A 26586-nucleotide genomic window follows, 5' to 3' on the forward strand; every position below is an offset into this window, starting at 1 on the left:
GGTTACCATCCCGGACCTCCTCAGCACAGATCCCCAACACCTCTTACTCATCTCCTTTACATGGATGATATCGAACTCCTTGCCAAAGGAGATACCAATTGAAAGAGCAGGTTCTCCTTGTCGAGTGCTTTTCGAATGATATTGGTATGACATTTGGACTCAACAAATGTAATACTCTTCATTTGAAACGTGGCAAGGTAACTAATGATGGATCAGTCAGGTTACAAGGGGAGGAGTTATTGAGCATCTTGTGGAAGATCAGGCCTACACCTATCTTGGAATGCAAGTTCGAGACAAGCTCAGAATGCCCAGATTCAAGAAAAACTTCGGGCCGAGTATAAATCTCGTTTAAAGAAAATCTGGAGCTCAGAGCTAAATGCTCGAAACAAGGTCAAAGCCACCAATACTTTTGCTGTTCCAGTCCTCTCCTATTCCTTTGGAGTAGTTGATTGGACAAAACAAGACATCCAGAGTCTTGACCGCCTGACCAGAAGGATCATGTCTGATAACAGAGCCCACCACCCTCGTTCCTCTCTTAACCGTTTATACATGCCAATCAATTCTGGAGGTCGGGGTTTGATTAATGTGGAGGCTCTTCATGACAGAATTTTATTGTGTACTTTTGCCCATATTTATTTATCGGATGATCCTCTGGTGATGCATGTGAAGACTCATGATGAAAGCAAGGAATTCCACAGCTATTTTAAGCGTGCCAAGGTTGTTGGACAGAATCTGAAATTTGAGGTTGACTTTGTTGAAGGCAATGTACTGCGATAGGAGTAAACCAGGTGAAGTCCTTTACCAAGTCTGCCCAGAGTCGGTCTTTTGTGGAGAAGCTTTCTGAGAAGCCATTGCATCGTGTGTACATGCAGTGTGTTGAACAGAATAGCAATCCCACCGACTCCTTCGCCTGGATGAAGTCGGCTGGTCTTAAATGTGAAACTGAGGGCTTCCTTTTTGCTGCTCAGGACCAGTCACTTCCCACTCGTAATCGCCTAAATGTGATTCTTAAAGAGAATATTAACATGAAATGTCGACTTTGCAATGAATTTACAGAGACTGTCCAACACCTTGTCAGTGGATGCCCTTCCTTGGCACAAACAGCATATCTTAAACGACATGATGGCATGGCTCGCTGCTTTTACTACCGTCTCCGACATGCCTGTGGCTTTGACTCTGAGGTCCATCCATGGTACGACCCTGAACATGTCCAGGGCGTCATGGAAAATGATGCTTTCAAACTTCTGTGGAATAGGCCCATATACAGCCTCAGAAGAATTCCTGCCAACAAACCTGATCTTGTCCTTTTTGATAAAGCCAATGAATTTATTTATATCATTGAATTTTCTGTCCCTTTTGACAGGAATGTGATTGACAAGATCAAGGAAAAGCATGATAAATATGCGGACCTCGCCTTTGAAATGTCTCGCTTGCATCCCAAGTACACTGTCATCAGGCTCCCCATTGTTCTCGGTGCCCTTGGTTTGGTACCTCCCGATCTTTTGGCACATATCAGGAGAGTGCCCGGGTTCTCCATGGGAGTACAGCTCTTCTGACACTCTGGGTAATGCAGAAGGCTGCAGTGTTGGGGAGCCTTCATATTCTCCGGAAAGTTCTTGGTGGGTTCGACTAGGCAGCGTTTCCTGGGAGAAGTCCCATTCGCTGTCTGGGCTGTGTGTAGAGGGGGCGAGGGCCCTGAGCTGATGATGAGCCTTACCAGCCTGACTGTGCCAGGATCACCCGAACCCTCTCTGCTGCATACAATTTTTAATCTGTAAATAATAATAATAATAATAATGGATAGCATTTATATAGCGCAAATCTCCGCAAAGGACTCTTTGCGCTTGCTTTGTTTTTCCCTCGTTCACTGGATGTCAATCTCAACGGCACATCGTATTGTCAATCTCAACTCCCTGGGGATCATACAACTCTTGCAGCAACTAGGCGCACCGAGTTATTGTGGCATTCCCATCCTTACGAGGTACCCATATACAGTTGATTTTCTGGTACTTATTAACGTGGCTTGACAAGACATTATTCTGTATTGGTTAGTCGTAACAAAGATAAGCGTCCATAACGTTATCTACTCCCTCGTTTGTCGGTGGATGAGTGAGTGAGTGAGTGGGTGGGTGGACTGCTGTGATCAGTATATAAGTTACATAATCTTATGTTCGCCCAAGCGATGAGGTCTCCGAGGTGTCTCACGTCTCTCTTCTTCAGCATTGCCCTTGTGTGATGGAAATCAGCGCTATATAAGTACTCTTATTGTTATCATATTAAATACACAGTATGGTGCCTATAAATCTCGAAACATCACTTGAATAGCGGGGCCTCAGGCGACCTCGCCACATGGCCCACTGAATGAACTGGTGATAACAATAACAGGTTGCTTATAGACATATCCAAGCAAGTGGAAAATCCCTAGAGCCAGGCCTCAGTCACGTCAGACAAAACACTTAACTAGGTGAATTGTGTTTTCTGCTTCATCCGTGAAGATCCGGGTTGGAGTGTATGTTCAGCAACTTATAGGCCCTACTTGTCCCCCGTGGAGAATTTGTCTTTAGTAAGGGAGTTAGCGAGTTAGTTTTACCTGCTTTTAGCAATATTCCAGAAATATCACGGCATTGGACATCAGAAATGAGCTTCACACATTATACCCCAGTGAGGAATCAAACCCGGGTCTTCGGCGTCACGAGCGAACGCTCAAACCACTAGGCTACCCCACCGCCCCTTATGTTTAGGCATAGATGCTAAGTATGATTAGCGATTAACGAGACTGGGTGGTCAGGCTGACAAACTTGACAGAAGCTTGTCCTTCCAATTGCGTAGATCGATGCTCATGATGTCAATCACCAGTATCTCTGGTCTAGACTCAAGTTTACAGACCACAGTCATATGGATGTAATATTGCAGTGCGCAGTATTACAACAGGTGGGTGAATGGATAATGCAAACTTTATAAAATACCATTTTTAATCTTGCTCATACATGTATGTTGCTCAGGAAATTACTTGATGACATAAAAACGAACGTCAATGTTTTAACAGATATCGTATAAAACCCTGTCAACGAGATCATACTGTTTCACGCCTCCTTTAGCAAGTTCCGCGCCCTTCTACTAAGGATGGGCGTCATGTACTGAACCCATATTAAATTGTTTGGTCCAGACTCGATTATTTACAGACCGCCGCCATAAAGCTGGAATATTGCTGAGTGCGGCGTAAAACTAAACTCACTCACTCACTCTAGTAATGTCACAGCGGGGGACACCAGAAATGGGCTTCACAAATTGCACCCACGTGGGATATAGTGCTGGAAAACCTAGAAAATAGTCATGAAATTTCATGTATCCTACAAAAGAGTGTTTCTGATCTTACTTACTCACTCACTGAACCCATATATGGAATAGAAAACAAGGTTTTCTACGTAGCTAGGGTTACCCGAGTGCATCTTATTGCGAAATGAACATTTTGAATGTCAGTTTGTTTACGTAGGTGTAAGCAGTGTTCGCGCAATGGTTGGATAGAAACTGAATTGACTATAGTCTGTTTGCAGTGAAACGTACCGATGAATGTCACTTTAAACCAAAAAGTAAAACAAATAAAGTGAAATAAAGACTGCGAATCCTCATGATTTTACCTTGCCAATTGACATTTAAATCTCAGAATTTTATTCGACTTAGGATAAAAGTTGTTTAACAAACGATCATACTTTCACATGGCTATTATTGGTTTGTATTACAAGGGGTATGCACTTCAAATGAAACACCGAAAACGACAAGGGTTGTTATAAGTTAACGCTCTTCACGTACCGCACTTGCATTTGTTTTCACTGTTCCAACTACTGCGCTTACCCCCTTGTAATACAAACCAGTAATAGCGATTTGCATCTATGATCGTTTGTTAAACAACTTTTATCCTAATTTGAATAAAATTTTGAGATTTAAATGTTCAATTGGCAAGGTAAAATCATGAGGATTCGCAATCTTACTTTCACTTCATTTGATTTACTTTTGTTTAAAGTGAAATTCATCGGTACGTTTTCACTGCAAACAAACTATAGAGCATGCTTATTTAAAAGCGTTGAAGTGCAACCATATTGTTTGCGATTATTTATCTTCTACGTGCTGTGATTCAGAGCTCGGGAGGATATTTATCTTGAAATATACCTGCCTTTTGTTGAGAATACATCTGTTGTTGACAATCGTGACATTAACAGTTTGAAAGTGGTCATGATCCAATAACTTAATCCAAGCTGATTTTCTTCTTCGAAACACAGTATGTTTGTCATATTTTCATAATGAAATGCCTGAGAGTTTAAAAGACGCGGAAAGGCAACTCATAGAGACAAAGCGGAGACTATACAGTGAGTTGTTCTTAAAACGAGTAAAGATTCATTTTTGTGGAACGAAATGATAGTATTCCAAGGGGCGAATGAATGGATAATGCGACAGTTATGTACAGGACCCCGTTCCTCAAAGCAATCGTTGCGCTAAGGTGATCGTAACTCCCATACTTTAGCATAGACTTGCGACAGTCGTAGCGCTAAGATCATCGTAACTCCCATACCTTAAAATAGACGTATGACTGTCGTAGCGCTAAGATTATCGTAACTGCCATACCTTAACATAGACTTACGACAGTCGTAGCGCTAAGGGGATCGTAACTCCCATACTTTAGCATAGACTTACGACAGTCGTAGCGCTAAGGTGATCGTAACTCCAATACCTTAACATAGACTTACGACAGTGGTAGCGCCACGGTGATCGTAACTCCCATACTGTAACATAGACGTACGACTGTCGTAGCGCTACGATCACTTTGAGGAACGGGGCGCAGGACAGTAATATGTGAGACGCAATAAATACGAACAACCGAACTGCATGATAGCCGACAAATGACACCGCTTTGTGTTCAGATAAGCAGATATATACAGTTCATAAAAACAATTATTTACTTTCACAACTCAAACAATTTGAAAGCCAAGCAATCAAGAACCCCAGCTATCAAATCTGTGTAAACCCTCCATCAATAACACCATTGCGCATGTTCGTCCTGTGTCAGATCGGTCAGAGTATTCGGTTTATTGAACACGTAACATGCTGTGTGGAAACCATTACCTACTGTGTATGACCGTCTCACCCCTAGTGACGTCGGTGACGTTCATGGCACATTTAACTTGTACTCCCAAACCAGGATGTTGTCGTGTCCATTGAAGCATTGTATTGAAGCTCTTGGCAAGGTATGTTATCTGCTGGAAGGGAAATTGTGACTGCTGACCCGCAAATTTATATACAGCTCAAACATACCGATCTTTATTTTACACAATATTGATTTATCTGAAACTCGAATTCCTATCTTGTTTACATGTACAGTAATACATTAGGGGATTATCCTTTCAGTCTACTGGACTGTAGACAGATGCAAACTGGTCTTTCCGTTTTGTGGAGGGACAACTTTACACATAGTGAGTGAGTGAGTTTAGTTTTAAGCCGCTTTTAGCAATATTCCAACAATATCACGGCGGGGGACACCAGAAGAAGGTTTCACACATTGTACCCATGTGGGGAATGAACTCGGGTCTTAGCAACTGTGAAAGTGAAATCGTTAATGGAAAAGAAGAGAATAAGCAGGCCACATTACCCTCGAAACACACCATTTGACAAAACAGATGTGAAGATTATATAAATATATCAGTGAAAACAGTAAGAAAACTTAAATGAAGCCCGTTTTGTAGGGAATTAAGGGCATATAAATAAGGACCGAGTTAATAAATAATAATAAGACCACGTTGCACAATATTAATTTGATGGAGTGAGTGAATATGATTTTACGCCGTTTTTATATTCCAGTAATATCTCGGGTTAGAATATTGATCTTCAGTAACCCATGCTTGTCGTAAGAGGCGACTAACGGGATCGGGTGGTCAGGCTCGCTGACTTGGTTGACACATGTCATCGGTTCCCAATTACGTAGATCGATGCTCATGCTGTTGATGACTGGATTGTCTTGTCCAGATTCGATTATTTACAGACCGCCGCCATTTAGCTGGAATATTGCTAAGTGTGGCGTAAAACTAAACTCACTCACTCACTCTAGTAATGTCACAGCGGGGGAGACCAGAAATGGGAATCACAAATTGCACCCATGTGGGATATAGTGCTGGAAAACCTAGAAACTAGTCATGAAATCTCATGTATCCTACAAAAGAGTGTTTCTGATCTTACTAAAGTGAACTTATTTTTTAGAATATTATTATCAATACATCCTCTGAAGAATAGACAGTTAAAAATTCGTTAAACCAGAATCGTCGCGATTAGCTTTTTTGGAATAGTGTTGGCATATGCTTACAATTAACAAAGATTGTAAATACTGATTCAATTCAGAAGACCAATAGAATCCTCGAAAATATTATTCCAGGAAACTGACAAGATATCATTTCTACTGACGCAGTAATACCTTTCCCACGCCAGTTTAACATAAATTGTAATCGACAGACAGTGAACAGTATTACCACAGCAAAACATGACATTGTCCCCGTTTGTCAGTCATCCATGAACAGTGTATACTTAGTCGACCTTGACTTCCGCATTACCGACAACAGTGAATGTCTTCCTCCAATTTGATTGGTCGGCCTGATGAACAGGATATGTGGAGGTTGTTTTCCAATCCGGTATCCAGTTTTCTTAGCCTTGATTGGCTATCCGTCTACATATCCGTGAATGAAAACGTATATAATCTTCGAGGAGCTGCGAAGTGAGGCAGTTATACAGGACAGAAGACCACAATGAAGATGCTTCTCGCCACCGGAATCACCATTCTTTTCTTCGCATATGCATCTTGCCAACGTCAAGAGGGGAATGTGAGTATTGCCATAGCAACGGACAAACTGTAATATTTTGTGATATTTCTGTTAATTAAAAGAAAGTTTGTTTCAGTTAGTGCAATATTACCACAGTAAGTTTTAACTTTGATTCAGTGTAATTACATTATTAGGGACCGTTCATAATTTATGGCTAGTGGGGTTGATGATGATTTTTATGGAGACTGACTGAGTTTGGTTTTACGCCGCTTTTAGCAATATTCCAGCAACATCACGGCGGGGGACACCAGAAATGGGCTTCACACATAGTACCCATGTGGGGATTCGAACCCGGGTCTTCGGCGTGACGAGCCAACGCTTTAACCACTAGGCTACCCCACCGCCCTGATTTATATGGAGAAGCATGTACAATGTGAATGCCCCCAATTTATGTACAAAATAAGTGACCCCTGCATGTCATGTACAAAATCAACTACATAATTTCTAAGCATAATTTTACACATATTTTTATGTACAAAATTGATGACCCCCCTTTAAATCATCATCACCCCCCTAGCCATAAATTATGAAACTTACCACAAAGTCTGAACTGTGTTACATTAAACGTACGGTAAACTAACCTGGTGACAGTCAAGTTGAACAAAATATTCCGTAATCATGCTTCCCGACTTGGGTTCAATGTTTGATGGCAATTTCTGGTGGGCGCTCCTGATAATGCTCTAATATATTGCTACACCTATAACATACTCACTCACTTAATATAAAAGTGAGAATGCCACTTCACAGTATTTTCTTAATGATGTTACGTTTTTATTATTTTACGCTATGCACGATTTCTTTTTGTGCCCTGTATATATAGAACACTACCTGAAATAAGAATCTGTGTTACACGAATCGAAAATCGATATGCACAGTTTCCTTGTTGTGTTTGCGAATTATTTGCTTTTGTATATAATAAAAAAATCCGAGAGATTGAGCTTTTTTATTTGACTGTGCTACTTAAAGTATACGTATATACAATATATAATGTTTAGGAGGTATTTGTAAATAATATATTTCGAAACGTATGCTCTCAAAACTTGGCTAAGACTGTATAGAAATGAAGTACATATATATTGAACGGACCAGTTCTCAAATTTGCATCAGTACCAGGAGCTGATCATAGTTAAGTCTGAAAATGTTCCCCGTTAATATTAACTTGTGGGATTCCTCAACACTGTAAATGTCTAGCACTACTTGAGATATTTCATACGTTAATATGTCACTATAGCCGACATAACATCGCTGTCCTTGCTATATTAGCACAAGTTCGCTGTTGATATTTCTATATTGAGAACAAATCCATGTTGAAACATTCAAACCACACCTGAAAACCTACCTCTTCACCTCGTGTTACGCCTGAACTGCAAACTCCCCGTGTGTAGACTCATTGTTGTACACATTCCCCAGGATAATTCATTGCCCAAAGGCGCTTTTGAGCAGATTAACCTAGCCGAAACTAAGCGCTATATAAATATATATATATTTATGTTTTACTGATTAAAGATAGTATGCAGCAGAGAGGGTTCGGGTGATCCTGGCACAGTCAGGCTGGTATTATTATTATTATTATTATTATTATGTTTGTTTCGATAACACAGTCAGTGAACCAATTTTCAGATAATTGTGACGTGTTTTTCTTTTACAGACTGTTACGTTCAAATGGCAAAGAAACATTAACCCAGACGCTAAACCCTTTTACGTAGAGGAACATGCAAGTGTCTTGAGACCAGGGGTCATCCTCATGTCGTCGGAGAGTCCCGCCCTCCACGAGAAGCAGTACCACAGATCCCAGAGTCTACATGATTTCACAAAGGTGAGTACATTTATTGATGCTATAAGGACGGTGGGATAGCCTAGTGGTTAAAGCGTTCGTTCGTCACGCCGGTGACGCGAGTTCGATTCCCCAAATGGGTACAATGTGTGAAGCCATTTCTGGTGTTCCCTGCCGTGAAATTATGGGAATGTTGGTAAAAGCGGCGGAAAACAATAATCATTCACTCACTACACTCACTCACTAACCATTAATAATGTATGTCACCACTGTCCATGAAACTATTTAAAAACTATTAATACTATCATTCATATACATGTATAGGAAATTTGTCCCGAGCATAAGCAGGGGCATCCTCGATAATCTCCAGGGAATACGTTACGATCACTCTCCACTATATCGAGGATGAAGCAGGGGAAAAAGTTGACTAAGTTTTGTTTCTCATTTAATATAAAATTGAAACTAGTATTACCAAATGGTACTTGTTAATACGATATCTACAAAATAACATCATAAACAACGTATAATGACGAAGGGAAAACACACACACACATACGCACACACACACACACACACGCATCTCTCTCTCTCACTCTCTCCCCCTCAGATATTGAAATATTAGTATGGCGATGATGAAACATGTTCAAATGATTTTATTTATCTTATCTCTAACTAATTGGTCTTGTCTTGCTTATACCATCTTATGTAGAGGTCTTATCTCTTAACCTGCAGCGTTTCACCTAAGGCAAGTTGTGAAATGAACCTGTTTCTGCTCATTCAGGGGCGGTGGGGTAGCCTAGTGGTTAAAGCGTTGGTTCGTCACGCCGAAGACCCGGGTTCGAATCCCCACATGGGCACGATGTGTGAAGCCCGTTTCTGGTGTCCCCCGCCGTGATGTTGCTGGAATATTGCTAAAAGCGGCGTAAAACCAAACTCAGTCAGTCAGTCAGTCTGCTCATTCATTTGAACACATCTGATAGCTTCCATTTGATGTTTTCATTTCTCCAAGTTTTACACATTAAACTCATCCTGTGCCCCAAATAAGGCCCGTGTCGAACTTTTCGAGACATAATCGTACGGAGAGGCTTAAAAATTGTCGGACTGTCCCAAGTTACAAACACGCTACGTCGGAGTGAGTGAGTGAGTTTGGTTATACGCCGCTTTTAGCAATATTCCAGCAATATCACGGCGGGGACACCAGAACGGGTCTCCACACGTTGTACCCATGTGGGGAATCGAACCCGGATCTTCGGCGTGACGAGCGAACGCTTTAACCACTAGGCTACCGCACTGCCCCAGCTACGTCAGAAAACGTTTTGCCAACGGTGGACGTAATGATTGCAGTAAGCGTCTTTTGCTGCTTATTTCAGTTATTGTATTACATTTACATGTCGTTAGTTTTCTCCTGGAAACGGGTTTTGCTATTTTATTTTACTTTCAGGGGATTCTTGCAATCAAACACTTGGATACACGGGGCGGAAGAGGTATTTGTTTCTTGACACATCCCGCCAAGACATTCGATGAAACAGTGAAGGATCTTCAGACGAGGGCCGGAATGGTACGAAATTCAACATTTTTTCATAACCCATAGAGTTAGTGAGTGAGTGGGTGAGTTTAGTTTTACGTCGCGCTTAGCAATATTCGAGCTATATGGCGGCGGTCTGTAAATAATCGAGTCTGGACCAGACAATCCAGTGATCAACATCATGAGCATCGATCTACGCAATTGGGATACCAGTGTCAACGAGTTCAGCGAGCCTGACCACCCGATCCCCTTAGTCGTCTTTTACGACAAGCTTACTGAGGACCAATTTTAACCCGGATCTTCACAGGCTCATAGAGTTAACCGACGTATTACAATTATCACTAAACGCGCAAAGTGTATTCTTTACGTCTTCCGTGTGAATTGTTGATGACATTTGAATCGTATTTTGACAAAAGATCGGAATCACGTCACCATTGAAACGTCGTGGTTGTTGACGTCATTTGACAGTTGAGGTTTTCTGAGACAGCGTTCGTGACCGGACATCTTTTGCCGTCGCCCAAAAAATAAGATTTTGTGTTGTAGTATCACGCACGTTAAAGATCGTTTTGATGATACAAAATAGTTTCCGAAACTCGAATATTTCCAATCAAATGTATTTTTATCTGTCGTTTAATGATGAACCGGCTATATGACTGTGGCCTATAAATAATCGAGTCTGGACCAGCCTATCCAGTGACTGACAACATGAGCATCGATCTACGTAATTAGGATACGCTGAAATGCATAAAACAAGTGAGCGAGCCTGACAACTGAAGGTCGATTCTTCACAGGTCGCCAGTCTAAGAGGCGGAACTGGCACTTGTCACAGTTAAATCGAAAGTACTAGTAACTAATTCCTTATTTACCCGTGTTTCAGGGCGAGGTCGTCCTGGAGGAACCAGAACATTTCTACAAAGTGCCATCTAAGGAGTCTGTTCCACGCACTGACAGCATATCCGTGAATAACTTTTGCCGTGGTGCTCCTATGTACCAAGTTGAAGAATTTTGTGAGTGTCATTGATAACATTTCTTGTTTGAGAGTTAGGTGTGATGTTTCCATTCACTGGAATTTAACATTCTGTACATGGGCCTTTTATTAGAACCATACGCCTAGGTCAGTGATTGCAATAGCACATCTTGTCATTCTGAAATGAGGATACATTAACACTTGAAATGCATCAACAGAAGATGCTAAAGATGTAACCAAGCCTTTGTACAATGAGTGAGTGTGTTGAGTTTTACGCCTCACTCAGCAATAATCCAGCTATATGGCGGCGGTCTGGAAATAATCGAGTATGGACTAGACAATCCAGTGATCAACAGCATCAGCATCGATCTACGCAATTGGGAACCGATGACATGTGTCAACCAAGTCAGCGAGCCTGACCACCCGATCCCGTTAGTCGCATCTTACGACAAGCATGGGTTACTGAAGGCCAATATTCTAACCCGGACCTTCACGGGTTCCTTTGTACAGGTATATAGGGCTTTAACAACGTCACATGAACTGAGGGCCAAAAGAAAGTATACCAAGTCTTTTAAATGTAATTGAAAAGTGCAAAAACAGTTATTAGATATCATTTTGTCCATTTTTAACCATTCCCCACTCCCGGACGAGTTGTAAAAGCGTAATGTGTAGCTGCACAATTTTGTGTAAAATCTCTGGCAGTGATTAATGCTCTGGCAGCGGCGTAACCTCTACCATGTTTTACCATATATTTTCAAAGGAAAGATGTCGAGATACTTATTGTTTATTATGCGATTTTTAAAAAGTCATACTAGTATTTAACAAAAGTGACGTAGAGGTATTCTTTGAGTTAAAGTTACATTTGTATATGATATCGTTTAACTTATTTTTCACATAACAACATGTGACAATATCAGCTGTATAGTTTTTTTTGCTTCTCAGTATATGTCTTAGTCCTGATATACCATGTTCCAGATTATATTTGTTACTGAATATTCCATTATTGTGTTACAGATCGCCCCTTCCCACGGGATTATCCTTGGATTATCAGAACTCTCTGCATCTACTGGCCTCTTCGGTTCTGGTGGCCGATTGATTTTCCCGTAGACTTTGTCCCGACCTTCTACGTGTAAGGGCCTGGTGGTAGAGGCGTTAGCTCATCCCGCAAAGAGTCTGGGTTCGACACCTTATGTGAGACCCATTCTAAGTGACTTCCGCATGAGGTCGATGGTATACACATTAAATCTTTTTCACCATCGACAATTAAAATGTTTTGGTTTAAAATTCTTGTATTGGTAAGCCCAAAATATAATACAAAGACTATCACCAAAAACTTTCACCCGAGGGCCAATACTATCAACATAACACTGAAATTGTTCTAGTATTATAATACTAGTAAAGAGCTAACATAAAACCTTCATCATAATTTGTTTCATTATCATAAGACAGGGGAAAATTACATGGGGGCAGTTGTAACACTGTGTTACAATTGACCCCGGTGTCCCCTACTCAATCATCCAATATCGACAGTGGTGGTTCTGTAAGTAATAGTAATTAGGAGATAAACATCATGTGTTGGCCAATTTCCGGGTGTTATTGAGTATTTGAAGCATGGGAATTCATTTGGAACCGACGGCGTCAGCCGAAGGTTTCAAATGAAATATTCTCGTGCTTCAAATACTCAATAACACCCGGAAATTGGCCAACACATGATGTTTATCGACATTGTAAACACAAAAGTAAACCAAAAGGTTTGACATATAGTACGGGGACAGCAGTGAAATATCATCAGCCGGCCGTTTCGGCTGTCTCCCATCTGGAACTGCTCATTTGTGACGTCATTCGGACTTTACGTCACAATATCAATATCAATACGCTCCTAAATGAAGGATTGCTGTTTGTTTAATGACGTCATCACAGCTGACGACGTAACAATACAATGGTGTGAGCGATGTTTGATCATGTTTTTCAACCAATCAGATTAAAAAACACAATGACTTTTGGTTTACAATTACAGATACCACACTTTAGCATGAAGACTGAACACCAACCATAGTATTTTCGCAAGTATCCGAGAACAGTGATTGTGAGCATGTACTTTTGGGTGAGGGGCGGTGGGGTAGCCTAGTGGTTAAAGCGTTGGCTCGTCACGCTAAAGATGTGAAACCCATTTCTGGTGGCCCCCGCCGTGATATTGCTGGAATATTGTTAAAAAGCGGCGTAAAACCATACTCACTCACTCACTCACTCACTTTTGAATGTCATGAAATACCGTTTTCATGAAGGATTGTTGTTTGTTTTGGTGGCACAGAGGACCAGACAGCTGTGGTTCACTGGACAGAGCTGCGTTCCTTGGTCACGCCAGAAACTTATGCTCGTGGGTTCGAATCTCAGTTTCTAGGTTTGTCCGCTCCAAATGCTTACTTCGACCTGCGCTACCACATAAAGCTGACACGCTGTGTTAGAACTGGAATACTCTTAACACCCTTGTGTCAAAATCCACTTAACAAATATGGCGGAGGGGTAGCCTAGTGGTTAAAGCGTACGCTCGTCACGCCGATTCCCCGGGTTCGATTCCCCACATGGGTACAATGTGTGAAGCCCATTTCTGGTGCCCCCCCCCCGTGATATTGCTGAAATATTGCTAAAAGCGGCGTAAAACTAAATTCACTCACTCACTTTATTTAACAAAAGTATAAACTGGTGCTTAAAAGAAACTATACACCGCATTATATTACATAGAAATTCACAAAAGAAAAAATGAAGTGATAAAACCATACTGAGGCATGTCACACACAATGTTTTCTTTTCCAGTTTGGTCAAACACACTGTATACTTTCTTTTGAGCACTAGTTTAGTTGGTATATGTTTTCATCCAATCTCCTCCTAAATGTGGATGGCAGAAAAGAAATAAAGTACAGAAAACATGCATTTAAATCGTTGGAAATGTATTTGCCGAGTCGTCATGTTTTTTAATAATTAGGCGCAGCAATTTAAATTCACATTTTTTTGCATATATTCACGATTCAAAGCGATATAATAAAATGCATTATATACGAAATCATGTTCGTGTTTTTTAGCTTGTCATTTCATTGTTGAGCTCCAACCGTCGTAGTGTAGATTTGCTTCCCTTTCGTAGTGTCAGCAACAAATGATCATGGATCTGAACTCCGGGTTTTGCATTTGTCAGCATGGGTTTTTAACATCTAGGAGTTACACCACTTCGGGCTTTACTCCCCCATCAAGCAGACACGCTGTGAAATGTCTGGAGATTGTTCAAAGCTGCATAAAACCATACTCGCTCACTTCTTTTATCACCAATAATGACGCGAAGAGCTGTAAAATAGAGTTTAAAGTCCTGTTCACGGTTATTGAAGTTAAATAGCGACGTGCATGCTCGTGTGTGCGTGTGCGTGCGTGCGTGCGTGCGTGCGTGCGTGGCTGTTTGTAGTGTCGGTCTGCAGTGCTATCCCACTGAGATACCACCCATACAATGCCTGAACTGAACTTCATTTGTAACAGAATTGCATTAGAGGTATATGTATATTATGACTTTGAGGAAAGTCCTTCTGTGGTTGTTTCATGGACCCAGCAACACATTTCTCTTCATACGGACACATGGGCACAATGTGTTAAGCCCATTTCTGGTGTCCCCCGCCGTGATATTGGTGGAATATTGCTAAAAGCGGCGTAAAACTAAACTCAGTCAGTCAGTCTTCATACCGATGTTTATGGAGCTACAGAAAAGGAATAACACGTCTACAGGTTTTAGAGCTTAGAGTTTTAAATTGGTAGTACTGATGCGTGGATTTTCCTGCGGTGCATCACCCCAAATGAATTGACACCAGGTGTTCTTGAAAGGGAGAAATCCACCAGAAAGAGCTGTGAGTGAGTGAGTATGATTTTACTCCGCTTTTAGCAATATTCCAGCAATATCACGGCGGGGGACACCAGAAATGGGCTTCACACATTGTGCCCATATGGGGAATCGAACCCGGGTCTTCGGCGTGACGAGCGAACGCTTTAACCACTAGGCTACGCCACCGCCCCAGGAAGAGCAGATATAACCTTGTTTCGGGCTCCCTATTTCTGGTTACCCCTTCACCATGTACCAAAATAGTAATAACTGATTAAATATTATTTTAGGCCAATGAAATATTCACGAGTATTGAACCATGCACTGGAAAAGTTGAAGTCGGCGCTCCGGCTTAGTTTTTATTTGCCATACACCGTATACACACCTTTAAACAAGGCTGCAGGTATGATTTATGTCTTACGATACAGGGGCGGTGGGGTAGCCTAATGGTTTACGCCAAGACCAGGGATCGATTCCGCACATGGATGCAATGTGCAAAGCCAGTTTCTTGTATCCCCGCCGTCATATTGATGGAATATTGCTAAAAACGGCGTAAAACAATGTTGATTCGCTCACTCTTACGACATGTTTTAAAAAGATATACCGTGGTAGTAAAACAATTCCAAGACCGTTAACTGACAGAATATTTAACGCAAATAAATCAAAGATAAGGGCGTTATTGTAATGATATGAAAAGTGACACATGACCTATAATGAGTTATCGTTTCCGGTCGCATTTACCACGGCGACACAACAAATGGGATTCTGTACGTATCGTATCCACGTGGGGCATCGAACACAGCCCTTCAGCGTGAAAAACGAAACAGTAAAACCACTTGACTACTCCCCACCCACATCTAAAGCAAGAAGAAAGAAAACCTGATAATACTTCAAGTAGATGTAGACAATTTATTGGATATGAAATAACGTCATAGCATGTACCTTCAGAACTACAGCTTCTAAAAATCCTTTTACCTATATGCAGTGTATGAAATAAGACCCGTCCGACCGCCCGAGACGGTCTAGATTTCTGACGGACGGTCTTAATTTACAGCTTGCCAGCCCGATGGACTGGTAAATTTTTCAGATGTTCCATACATCTGAGTAAATTCACCATATTTGGTCTGGTTAAATCCATTTTGGGCTGGTAACATTTTGAAGCTACCAGCCCTGATGTCTGGCTGGGGTTTTGGCTTATTTCATACACTGATATATGTCCATATATGGCTACTCCCGACGTGACGTTAACCGTGAATTCGCTGTCATACTCCAGTAACTATTTTATTACTTCACACACTGTAACCATTTCCGTGATCGCAATTGTCGCGTTTTGACTGTCCACAGGGAAGGAATAGCTATAACCGGGATCCGAAGCGATTGTTTCGACAGTAGCGTTATTGGCTATGCCAGGTGGGGTGATAACGAATACTTTTGACGTCGCTTGAAGTTGACCAATGTTGGCATCAACAGTTGCAGCATCGTCAGCGTCATTGAAACCATCAGTGAAGACAAAGACGTTGTTGTCAGCCTCCGGGCGATCTCCGTTCCTCTTTGTAAATACCTCAGATACAGCCAGCTTGATTGCCTCTCCAAGCCTAGTAGTAGGTCCAGCTTCGTATTCTTCGTTGGCTACAGCTGCTAGCACAGCTGATTTGTCGTTGTTGTAGTCGTTCAGATTGAATACCACTTTAGGACGTACGGAAAAATCCATCAAAGCAACGTTAACTGCATCAGGGCCTATCTCAAAGGAATCAACCATCTTGTTTTGGAACTTCTTCATTCTTGTATAAGTTTTGTTGCCAATGGAATTTGATACATCCGTAATGATCAGGATGTCAAGTTTCCGTTTCTTGCACGCTGTAACGATGAATTGGCATTGTATATGACAATGAAATAGTATGCTGAAGAGTGAGTGAGTGAGTTATAATTTTAAGTCACATCGGCAATATTTCAGCCATGTCGTGACTAAATCAAGTTATAGTTTTATAATTAAAAGTAAAGTCTAAACATATGTCAACGAAGGACAGTAAAACAAGTAGATGATCACAGATACAAATTTAAAACTAGTAATTACATCTAAAACAGTTTAACTATTGAAGACGATATAATATAACAAACAGGCTGTAGATCGCCAACAACTGTAGGGAATCACTATACCAGGTACCATGGGGACTTACAGTGTCTTTGCTACCTACATGGACCCAACCTGGATTTACACCATCCCTTCAGCCGTTGGCGATTGTAGGAAAATTTAGCCATAATTTAAAAGCACAAAAATACTAAGTTTAAAATATCTGGTAAGTTTAAATTTCCTTCGATGGTTTTCCAACTTACGTATCCTCTCAGGACGTATGCTGAAGAACACAGGCATGCATTCCATAATAACATTTGTCTTTTCCCATGTGCAATCAGTAGGCTTGAAATATTCTTCAAACTGCAGTATCGGTCATCTATAGGTTGCACTATCTCAGACCCGTATTTTGTGAGGAATATTTAAAACTCTTACACATATTTTCTGTCATAGACGTAGTTCCATTTTGGGTTCATCTGTGATCATCGGTCTTCACTCGGCTAAAAGTACCCTTGTATACATACCTACATCTGTCTCGCAGTTTCTGCCACTGAAGTCTGGTGGACACGCACACGAATAGTTAGATCCAGAAAGCACGCAGCTTCCACCATTCAGACAAGGATTCGATAGGCACCAAACAATCTTTGAGTCATTGACCGTTGCTGTAAACAGCAAAATGTTATCAATAACTGTTATGTGTACATTCTAACGTGTTAGCAAAGTGGAGTACCCATATTATCAGAGAAATCCCCATAACACGGCTAGATTGTTGCTCATGTTGATCACTGGATTGTCTGGTCCAGACTCGCATTTTTACAGACCGCCGCCATATAGCTGGAATAGTGCTTAGCGCGGTGTGAAACAAGAAACCAACCAAAACCAACATAACACGGAGAAGTATGCATAACTTTGTTTTTCCGCAAGGAAATTGAGATCCATAACTTTAAGAAAGCAGTTGATGCCAAATGTCAGTGCTTCAAAGTTGGAACGCTCAAAATAAACCCCATGCTAAAGAAGCAAGAAAGGCGAAGAAAGCAACGAATATTATTGCAGACTTTACAGAAACAGTAGAACAACTCTCATATTCATGTGTGTAGTATAGTTTGTTGAAATAACAGGAATCATAGCACTGTTCCCATTGTCATTGACCGTTGCTGTAAACAGCAAAATGTATCAATAAATGCTGTGTGTACATTCACATTCTAAAAGAACGTCTAAAGGGGGAATACGAATTTGCAGCATGCCAATGTGGCCGACTGTATTTTCCTTTTTTAAAAATATTTCTTCATACATGTCAGACAAGGAACGTGTTCAATCAAGAGCCATATGCATCTACGTTATTTCAGTGGCTTATACAAATCTACTAATAAAGATGTTTGTACTCTGTCTAGTCAGAGGTCCTTCATAAGCCTGGAAATGCTGATGGAGATGCTACTGTAGACCTCCTCTGTAACAGTCAGCTCACCGACAGTAGCATCACACAAAAACCAAGACTAACTGACCAACAGTAACTTCTGTTTGCGAGCGGCAATAAATCTGACAATATAAAGACGGGGTTATAAAGTGGTTGTGCATGGAGTGATGTCCCTGAGACGTACGAGAATCGGTGGCAGTGGCGATAAAGTTTAGACCAAAGTTAAGAACCAAGGAAAAGGGTGGCCAAAGATTTGTTCACCTTATTCAGGCCGAAGCAACACTTCAGTTTCAGTCAAAACTTTAGTTTCCTCAGTATCGAGGTTATGTGTGACGTCAAGATTGTTCTTAAGGCGTGGTGTCATGTCATGTCATGTAAAGTATGACCAGAGATTATTGAGAATTTTAGGAATATATTGAATTGGATTTCTAGTATAAACAACCTTGACCAGCTATCAAGTGCTTGGTTTCATTCAAGAGAGACAACTCCGTTAATCCTTTTTCATTAGTTTGTGAAGAGTTATCCCCCTTTGTTTACTTGCTAGCAGACGACATTTTCAGTGATCCTCAGTATGGATGATTTAGAGAAGGGGAAGTTGATTTTAGAGTGTCATAACAAGGACATCAGATCAGCTAAAGTGATTTCAAGTAGAACAGGCATCCCTTTGTCCAAAGTTTATCGTGTTTTGAAAAATATTGCAAATGGATATGGCACTGAGCACCAGGGAGGCGCAGGTAGGCCCGGAAAATTGACAGTCTGTGACAGGAGGCGGCTTGGTATTCTTGTTTCTAAACACAAACGAAGGAGTTTAGAAAACTTAAGGCTGAATATGACTGACAGAGGAACTGTGGCTGTCTGTAAGGAGATAATTAGAACTGATCTGCATGCAATGGGTTGGCAGAAAAGTCGAGGAATTCCATCACCGATCATGAAACCTGAACAAAAGGAGCGAAGGTTGAACTGGTGCTTACAGCATAGAAATTTTAACTGGAACAATGTGATTTTCTCAGATGAAAGTTCTATGTGGCTGTTTCCTAATACACTGAAATTCTGGACCAAACAAACTGAAAAACCTTTGTATCAGCGCCCAAAGTACAGTCCGAAATTTAACATGTGGGGTGGCATATCTGTGTTAGGGGCAACGCCCCTCTGTGTATTTGAAGGGAATATGAACAGTGAGCGGTACACAGATATTCTCGAGGGACATGAACTTCTATCTGCTCAGTGTTCTATGGAAATGTTTGGATTTTCCAGCAGGACAACGACCCAAAACATCGTTCAAAGCATTCACAGGCCTGGTTTCGGATCCAAAATATGACATTATTAGATTGGCCAAGCTATAGCCCTGACCATAATCCAATAGAAAATGTTTGGGGACTTATGAAGGAAAGTGTCAATAAGAAGAATCTGACAAATATTGCTGAAATGAAAGAAGAGGTGGTCCGATGTTGGGACAGCATGGACCACGATCAGTAGTATGCCCCGCCGCATTGAAGCCTGCATTGCTGCCCATGGTGACTTGACAAAATACCAACTGTTCACCTGTCTTTGAATCTGGAGTTATGTTCTGCTAATATTCACATTTAATACGTGAGTAATGAGTGAAAATTTAAAAACAAAATACAATCTTAAATTCTCAATAATTTCTGGTCGTATATGGGAAAACATCATCATCTCTCAGAGGGAGAGTGTGTGTGTGAGAGAGTTGGAGTGAGAGATATAGTGAAAAAAAAGTGAATGAGATATAGTGAGAATGTGTGAGAGAAAGAGTGAGAGAGAGAGAGAGAGAGAGAGAGAGAGAGAGAGAGAGAGAGAGAGAGAGAGAGAGAGAGAGAGAGAGAGAGAGAGAGAGAGACAGGGAGAAAGAACGTAACGATACGTATTGCTTACCTTGGCCATAGCAACTCCCAATCAGTACCAGAATGAGAAACATGTTCACTCGTTTTACTCAGTATACGTACTTGATTAATACTCAAGTATACATAGGATCAACATTTTGTAGAATATTTTAGTTATCCAATGCCCGAGACTCCGACACAAAAACGTCAAAGTGTAAACAACACACACATATATATGAAATATAAATATTGACGTTGATGGACATTAGTCAGAACATCTGCAGGCATGAAAGCTTAGCATCGCCAGATCAATGTCATGTATCCGTCACATGATAGAATATGAGTGTATTGATATAGACACGTTGGAATTCTCCAGGTAATATGCTCTGGCTCACCTGACGGAACGTCAACGAGCTTTAAAACTTGCAGCTGTAAGTTTTTTGCATTGTTAATTATACAAGCGATGGCACCTTAATTTCTGAGAAAGATGTGAATGCGTTTTTCAGGCACTGTCTCCATAGCAACCATATTGAAAATAAGTGGTATAGCCCATATTCTGTCATGTATTTTCAAAATGTAAGGACTTTTTCACTTTAATCACGCTCCTAAAGTTTCTCAAAATGTGCCCTGTGTTGTGAAACTGTGTTGTGAAACTGTGTTGTGAAACAAATGAATCTGAAACTTCACATGCTTGTTCGGGGTGGTGGGGTAGCCTAGTGGTTAAAGCCTTGGCTCGTCACGCCGAAGACCCGGGTTCGAATCCCCACATGGGTACAATGAGTGAGGCCCATTTCTGGTGTCCCCAGCCATGATATTGCTGGAATATTGCTAAAAGTGGCGTAAAACCAAACTCAGTCACTCAGTCACATGCTTGTTCCTACAATAACGTAATGCATTGAAGAGGTACTAATCGAGTTTTTGGTGTTGCCTGTTAGAAGTAATGGTGTTGGTGTGTGGTCTTGAGCATGGAGCGCAGGTCACGAATCAGTTGAAGTTAAGCAACTTTGAGCGCTGAGAGTCCGTGGATGGGTCACCGTGTTTGGCAACTTGACTCCTGAGAGTCCCCACAACTTCAGTCCTGCTCCACAACGAAACACATGTGATACATGTGGTCTCACCTTAGGTAAGTGAGTTTGTTCAAAATTGCCTCTGTTTACCCAACATACAATAGGTACCCGGTGGGATAAGTCATGTGACTATTAACCTTCTAGCTTGGGTTATCCACCCGTGAAGGTCCGGGTTAGAATGAACCTTCAGTAACCCATGCTTGTCGTAAGAGGCAACTAACGGGATCAGGTGGTCAGGCTCGCTGGCTTGGTTGACACATGTCATCGTTCCCAATTGCGCAGATCGATGCTCATGATGTTGATCACTGGATTGTTTGGTCTAGACTGGATTATTTACAAACCGCCGCCATGTAGTTGGAATATTGCTGAGTGTGGCGTAAAACTAAACTCACTCACTCACTTGGGTTATCCCGGGTAATAATTCAGCGCTTCTTAGCAGTGCTACATTCAAATATGTGCTATACAAATGAATAACATTATCGTTATAATTAACTGAAAGACGATTCTCTCTTTAGAACCAGTTCAGACTTTTGACTGCATATTCATGTGAGCTACATTGCCAATGCTCTCTCCTTGTTTATTAAAAAATGATTTTGCATACATGCAATAAAAGTAAAGTACAGTGTAACGTATTTACACTTAAATTTGACAAACGTGTTGATTCTTTGTTGTATTCATGTTGAAGAGGATACAGTTTCTTGTAACAGACTCACGAAGGACGCACCATGATGTTGCATTTCACCTATAATATAGTCATAAATCATACTGTCACGAGATTTGTCATGGTCATGGGACACCTAGAGCAGCTGTCGCATGGCAACGTTTTTGTTAAATGTTTTTACTTCAACATTTTCTATTTGGGGTACACAGTCACAGGGTGTATCAAGTCCCATTGGCAACACATCTTCAAGACTGAAGAAGTTCCAAAATAGGATGGTGGATTCCTTTGACATAGGCCCTGATGCAGTTAACGTTGCTTTGATGTTTTTTTCGGTACGTCCTAAAGTGGTATTCAATATGAATGACTACAACAACGACAAATCAGCTGTGCTTGCAGCTGTAGCCGAATGAAACAAAGCTGGTCCTACTGCAATGCTTGGAGAAGAAATCAAACTGGCTGCATCTGAAGTATTTACAAGGAGCAATGGCAGCTAAACAATGCAATTTACTTCAGTAATCACCGGCTTTCGAGTATGTTTGTACAGATACATTGAATATTGTTATCGTCAGTTAATTTACACCTTTTTACATTTTAAGCACTGTAGTCAATCAATCTTTATTTAAAGTACTGAAGAGGCCGTAGGCCTATAGTACATTTAACATACAGTAGCAGAGGGTGCAATATAAATGAATATATAGTAAATAATATCACATCTGTAATGCAGAGGATCTCATATTCATGGCATGGTATATATACATTGCAAGGTATTTTGTGGCTGTTTGATTTTGGGATGCCATGAGGGTATAGAATTTGTCTATTAGGGGTTCAAGTAGAAATATTTCTTCATGTATTCTTTTCTGATATTTGCATAAAATGGACAAACAAGCAAGAAATGATATTCATCTTCTACCTCCTGATAAGTACAATATTTACACAATCGTTTTTCCCGTGGTATCCTTGAATGCCTACCTTTTTCTATTAGAAGATCATGGGAACTACATCTGAAACGGGCTAGTGCTGTTCTGAATTTCTTGACATTAATGTCTAGAAGATATTTTTCTGTGAGAATGAATGATTTAAAACACGAGTAATGGTTTAACTTATTGTGTAAACATAGTGAAAAGTGCCATTTTTGAAAATACATATCTTTTAGCCTTTGTGTTAAATCATATATAATGCTCTGGTGCTGTTACATTTTGTTCTCTCCAGATGTAATCATAGCCGCAAGACTGAAGTATCTTTCTGACACCAGAGGTTCAGTTATTTTTACCTCTGTCATCGTAAAGCATCATCATGTTATAACATTTTTGGGGGAATCTGGTGCTTGGCATTTTAAGCAATCTTATCCAATATTTTTTTACTTTTATATAGCTACATATGTACATAGGGTATCTCCAACATTCCCCATAAACTGTAACATTTGGGGTGTTGGAGTTTACTCCTAAAAATCTTTTGCACGCATATACCTTCTCTAATGTGTCATAGATTTCTTGGCCCCGTACTTCTGCACCATAGAGTAGAATAGGACTAATCTTAGTGTCAAAGATTTTGAAAAGGTGTCAAAGGTAATATTTGTAAGCGGTCTTATGGTTCTTAAATGCCTATTAAAATCTTTTTAGCCTGTAGTGCGGCTTTGTTGCAGTGCAATGACCAAGTTAGTAGATTTGTAAAAAGTACACCCAAGTATTTGTAACTTCTTACAACCTCCAATCTTTCACCTTTATAAACAATTTTTCCCGTTTTGATAATTTCCCTCCATTTTTGAAAACTATGACCTTTGTCTTATCGATATTGACATTCAATTTCCATTGTTTACAGTAGTACTCAAGTTGATTTATTAGCTTTTGAAGTCCAGGTACTGTGCTCACGAACATAACAATATCATCAGGAAAAAGGAGTAGAAGAAGTTTCATAGTTTCTGGATGTATTTGGATGCCCTCGTTACAGTTTTCATATATTTGTAGCGATAGTTCGTTGATGAAGAACGAAAACAGAATGGACTGAGTATACATCCTTGTCTTACCCCAATGTTACAGCAGAAGGAATCAGATAGGTTGTCATTATTTCGAACACAAGCCTTCACGTTGTGATATATGCAGCATAATAATTTACCAATTTTAGTACTGATACCTTGAGATTTACAAAGGGACCACAGCATGTTTCTGTTAACGGAGTCGAACGCTTTAGCAAAATCTACAAATATGGCATACATGTTTTCTCCCTTTCGGGCTAAATATTTCTGCACAAGTGTCTGCAATATAAATACATTATCAGTTGTAGAGTACCCGTGCCTGAAACCGGCTTGTGCTTCATCTATCTTATCAAAGGCATCGGCCCAAAAGACTGAACGTCTATGTATAATACTGGTAAAAATCTTACTGAAAACACTCAAAAGAGTTATACCCCTATAATTGTTGGTGTCATTAGTAGATCCCTGTTTGTGCAAGGGAATTACAATCCCCAGAGTCCATTGTTCTGGAAAGAAAGACTTTTCAAGCATACGTTAAAAAGAATTTCAAGGTCGGGGAGAATGATTTCGGATGAATATTTAAAGAATTCAGGAATCAAGTTATCTTCACCGGCAGATTTGTTGCATTTTAGACTTGCAATACTTTCTGAAATATCATTTCTTGTTAACTGGCAAAATGACTTATCGAATTCATTCGATTCATAGGTAGCACAAAAACTCTCTTCGTTCCCTGTAGAGGTTGAAAATAGTTCCTTGAAATGGGAAAACCAATCCTCGATTGGTATATTGTTTTGTGAACAACAATTAGTATTCAGCCCTTTAAGAGTGGCCCGAAACTGCTTAGAATCGCATAGACAATGTTCGAGTTTTTCCTGCTTCCCTTTGAAAAAGTTCGCTTTCTTTTCTTTGTATACACTGTTATATTTATTAATACTAATATTGTATTCCTGTAAAGATATATTATCCTTTTTTCTCCTAAGATTGTTTAAACATTTACATCGTTCTTTTTTTAGTAGCTCACATTCATGGTCAAACCACTGTTGGCTAAACATATGTAGTCCCACGTGTTGATTAGAATCCAGTGTGGGCGGTGGGGTAGTTTAATGGTTAAAGCGTTCGCTCATCACGCCGACGGTCCGGGTTGGATCCCCCACATTGGTTTAATGTGTGAAGCATCTCTGGTGTCCTCCGCACATTTTGTTGCCATGGAAATCAAGGGCAGATAAGACAAAAGGAGCTAACCTCTGGATGACCCAATATATTGCAGAATCTGAGCCATATCGCGATAATCGTATCGCGAGATACTGTACCGATATATACCGGCTTACCGGTAATATTGCACAGCCCTAGTATTAACAGGAAATATAGAGTCCGAAGGTTAAATATGCTTCTCCTTTTCGCGAACACCTGGTGTCATTCTATTTTCAATGATGCGCCGATGGAGAAATCTACGTAAACCCGAGTATTAGTACCACATGTACCAGTTTGGAGCTATCAACTCTCAAACCTGGACCCATATAAAGACAGACGTATTGCTGGGTCCAGCTATGGCAAATCCTTGTCTTAAAAAGAAACCAGAATAATAGACTCTTCAAAACAAAAGAAACACATTGGCGTTTTCATTAGTTCATTTCGATATATTTTGACAGCAATGGTCATTCAGACAATTCCTATGTTTTAATCCCGTTACTCATAAAATACCCCGGAAACTTGACATCCAAATCATTATGGATGTATCAAATCCCATTGGCAACAACGAATAAAGAAGTTTCAAAACCAGGACGTGCATCCTTGTTTAAATGTGTGTACATTCTGTACGGCAAATAAACACTAAACAGTAGCTCTTGCATGGTAGAATACTCATCAATATTGCATGGACCCCTAATAGTGTTTAATCAGTCGTTGCATTTTTAGCACTTTGTGAGTAAGTGAGTGAGTTTAGTTTTACGCCGCTCTTAGCAATATTCCAACAATATCACGGCGGGGGACACCAGAAATGGGCTTTACACATTGTACCCATGTGAGGAATCGAACCCGGATCTTCGACGTGATAAGCGAACGCTTTAACCACCAGGCTACCGCCCATAGCACACTGTGAAGGGGTAACAGAAAATAAGACAATTCCTATGTTTTAATCCCGTTACTCATGTGGTGGTTGTTGTGGCTCGCATCCCGATATGTATTTGTAAATGTTTGCAATACAAAATGAAAACGATACATGAAAAGTGCATGCAGAAAACGTTTTCCACGTAATGCACGTGCAATGTGTCGGACAACATGAGTAGAGACATCGACTATAAAAGACCAAAACCAATTCATCATGTCATTACGAAATTTACTACGTAAACGAAGATAATAAGTGCCAAGATTGAATGTTACTGACCGAAATATCGCCATTGGACGTTTGGAAGCAGGGAAGTGCCAGTCTGCCGCTGTAAGACACTTCAACGTCCACCACAGCACCATATATCGATAATTAATTCGATATACCCGCTTCAATTGGACCCAAGATCGTCCCAAAAGTGGAAGACCACGAGTGACCAATCCTGCTTAGGTCCGTTTCATCCGGGTGTTTCACCTACGT

The 26586-nt window shown here is 40.6% G+C and overlaps 2 protein-coding genes across 2 annotated transcripts; one reads left to right on the plus strand and one right to left on the minus strand.

Moving 5' to 3' along the window:
- Positions 1-6746: 6746 nt before the first annotated feature.
- LOC124256636 lies at positions 6747-12749 on the plus strand. The gene is made up of 5 exons (XM_046690612.1): positions 6747-6860; positions 8509-8676; positions 10076-10192; positions 11037-11166; positions 12141-12749. The coding sequence occupies exons 1-5, from the start codon at positions 6786-6788 to the stop codon at positions 12257-12259; spliced, it is 609 nt and encodes a 202-aa protein (XP_046546568.1). The 5' UTR covers positions 6747-6785; the 3' UTR covers positions 12260-12749.
- Positions 12750-16105: 3356 nt separating this feature from the next.
- On the minus strand, positions 16106-20483 carry LOC124256652 (von Willebrand factor A domain-containing protein 2-like). The gene is made up of 3 exons (XM_046690626.1): positions 20358-20483; positions 17578-17715; positions 16106-16839 (listed from the first exon to the last, which is right to left on the minus strand). Exons 1-3 carry the CDS (start codon positions 20398-20400, stop codon positions 16259-16261), a joined length of 762 nt encoding a protein of 253 aa, XP_046546582.1. The 5' UTR covers positions 20401-20483; the 3' UTR covers positions 16106-16258.
- Between the last annotated feature and the right edge of the window lie 6103 nt (positions 20484-26586).

This window comes from Haliotis rubra, unplaced genomic scaffold (assembly GCF_003918875.1).
Source record: "Haliotis rubra isolate DU_JTF1 unplaced genomic scaffold, ASM391887v1 Scf633, whole genome shotgun sequence".
Classification (NCBI taxonomy): domain Eukaryota; kingdom Metazoa; phylum Mollusca; class Gastropoda; order Lepetellida; family Haliotidae; genus Haliotis; species Haliotis rubra.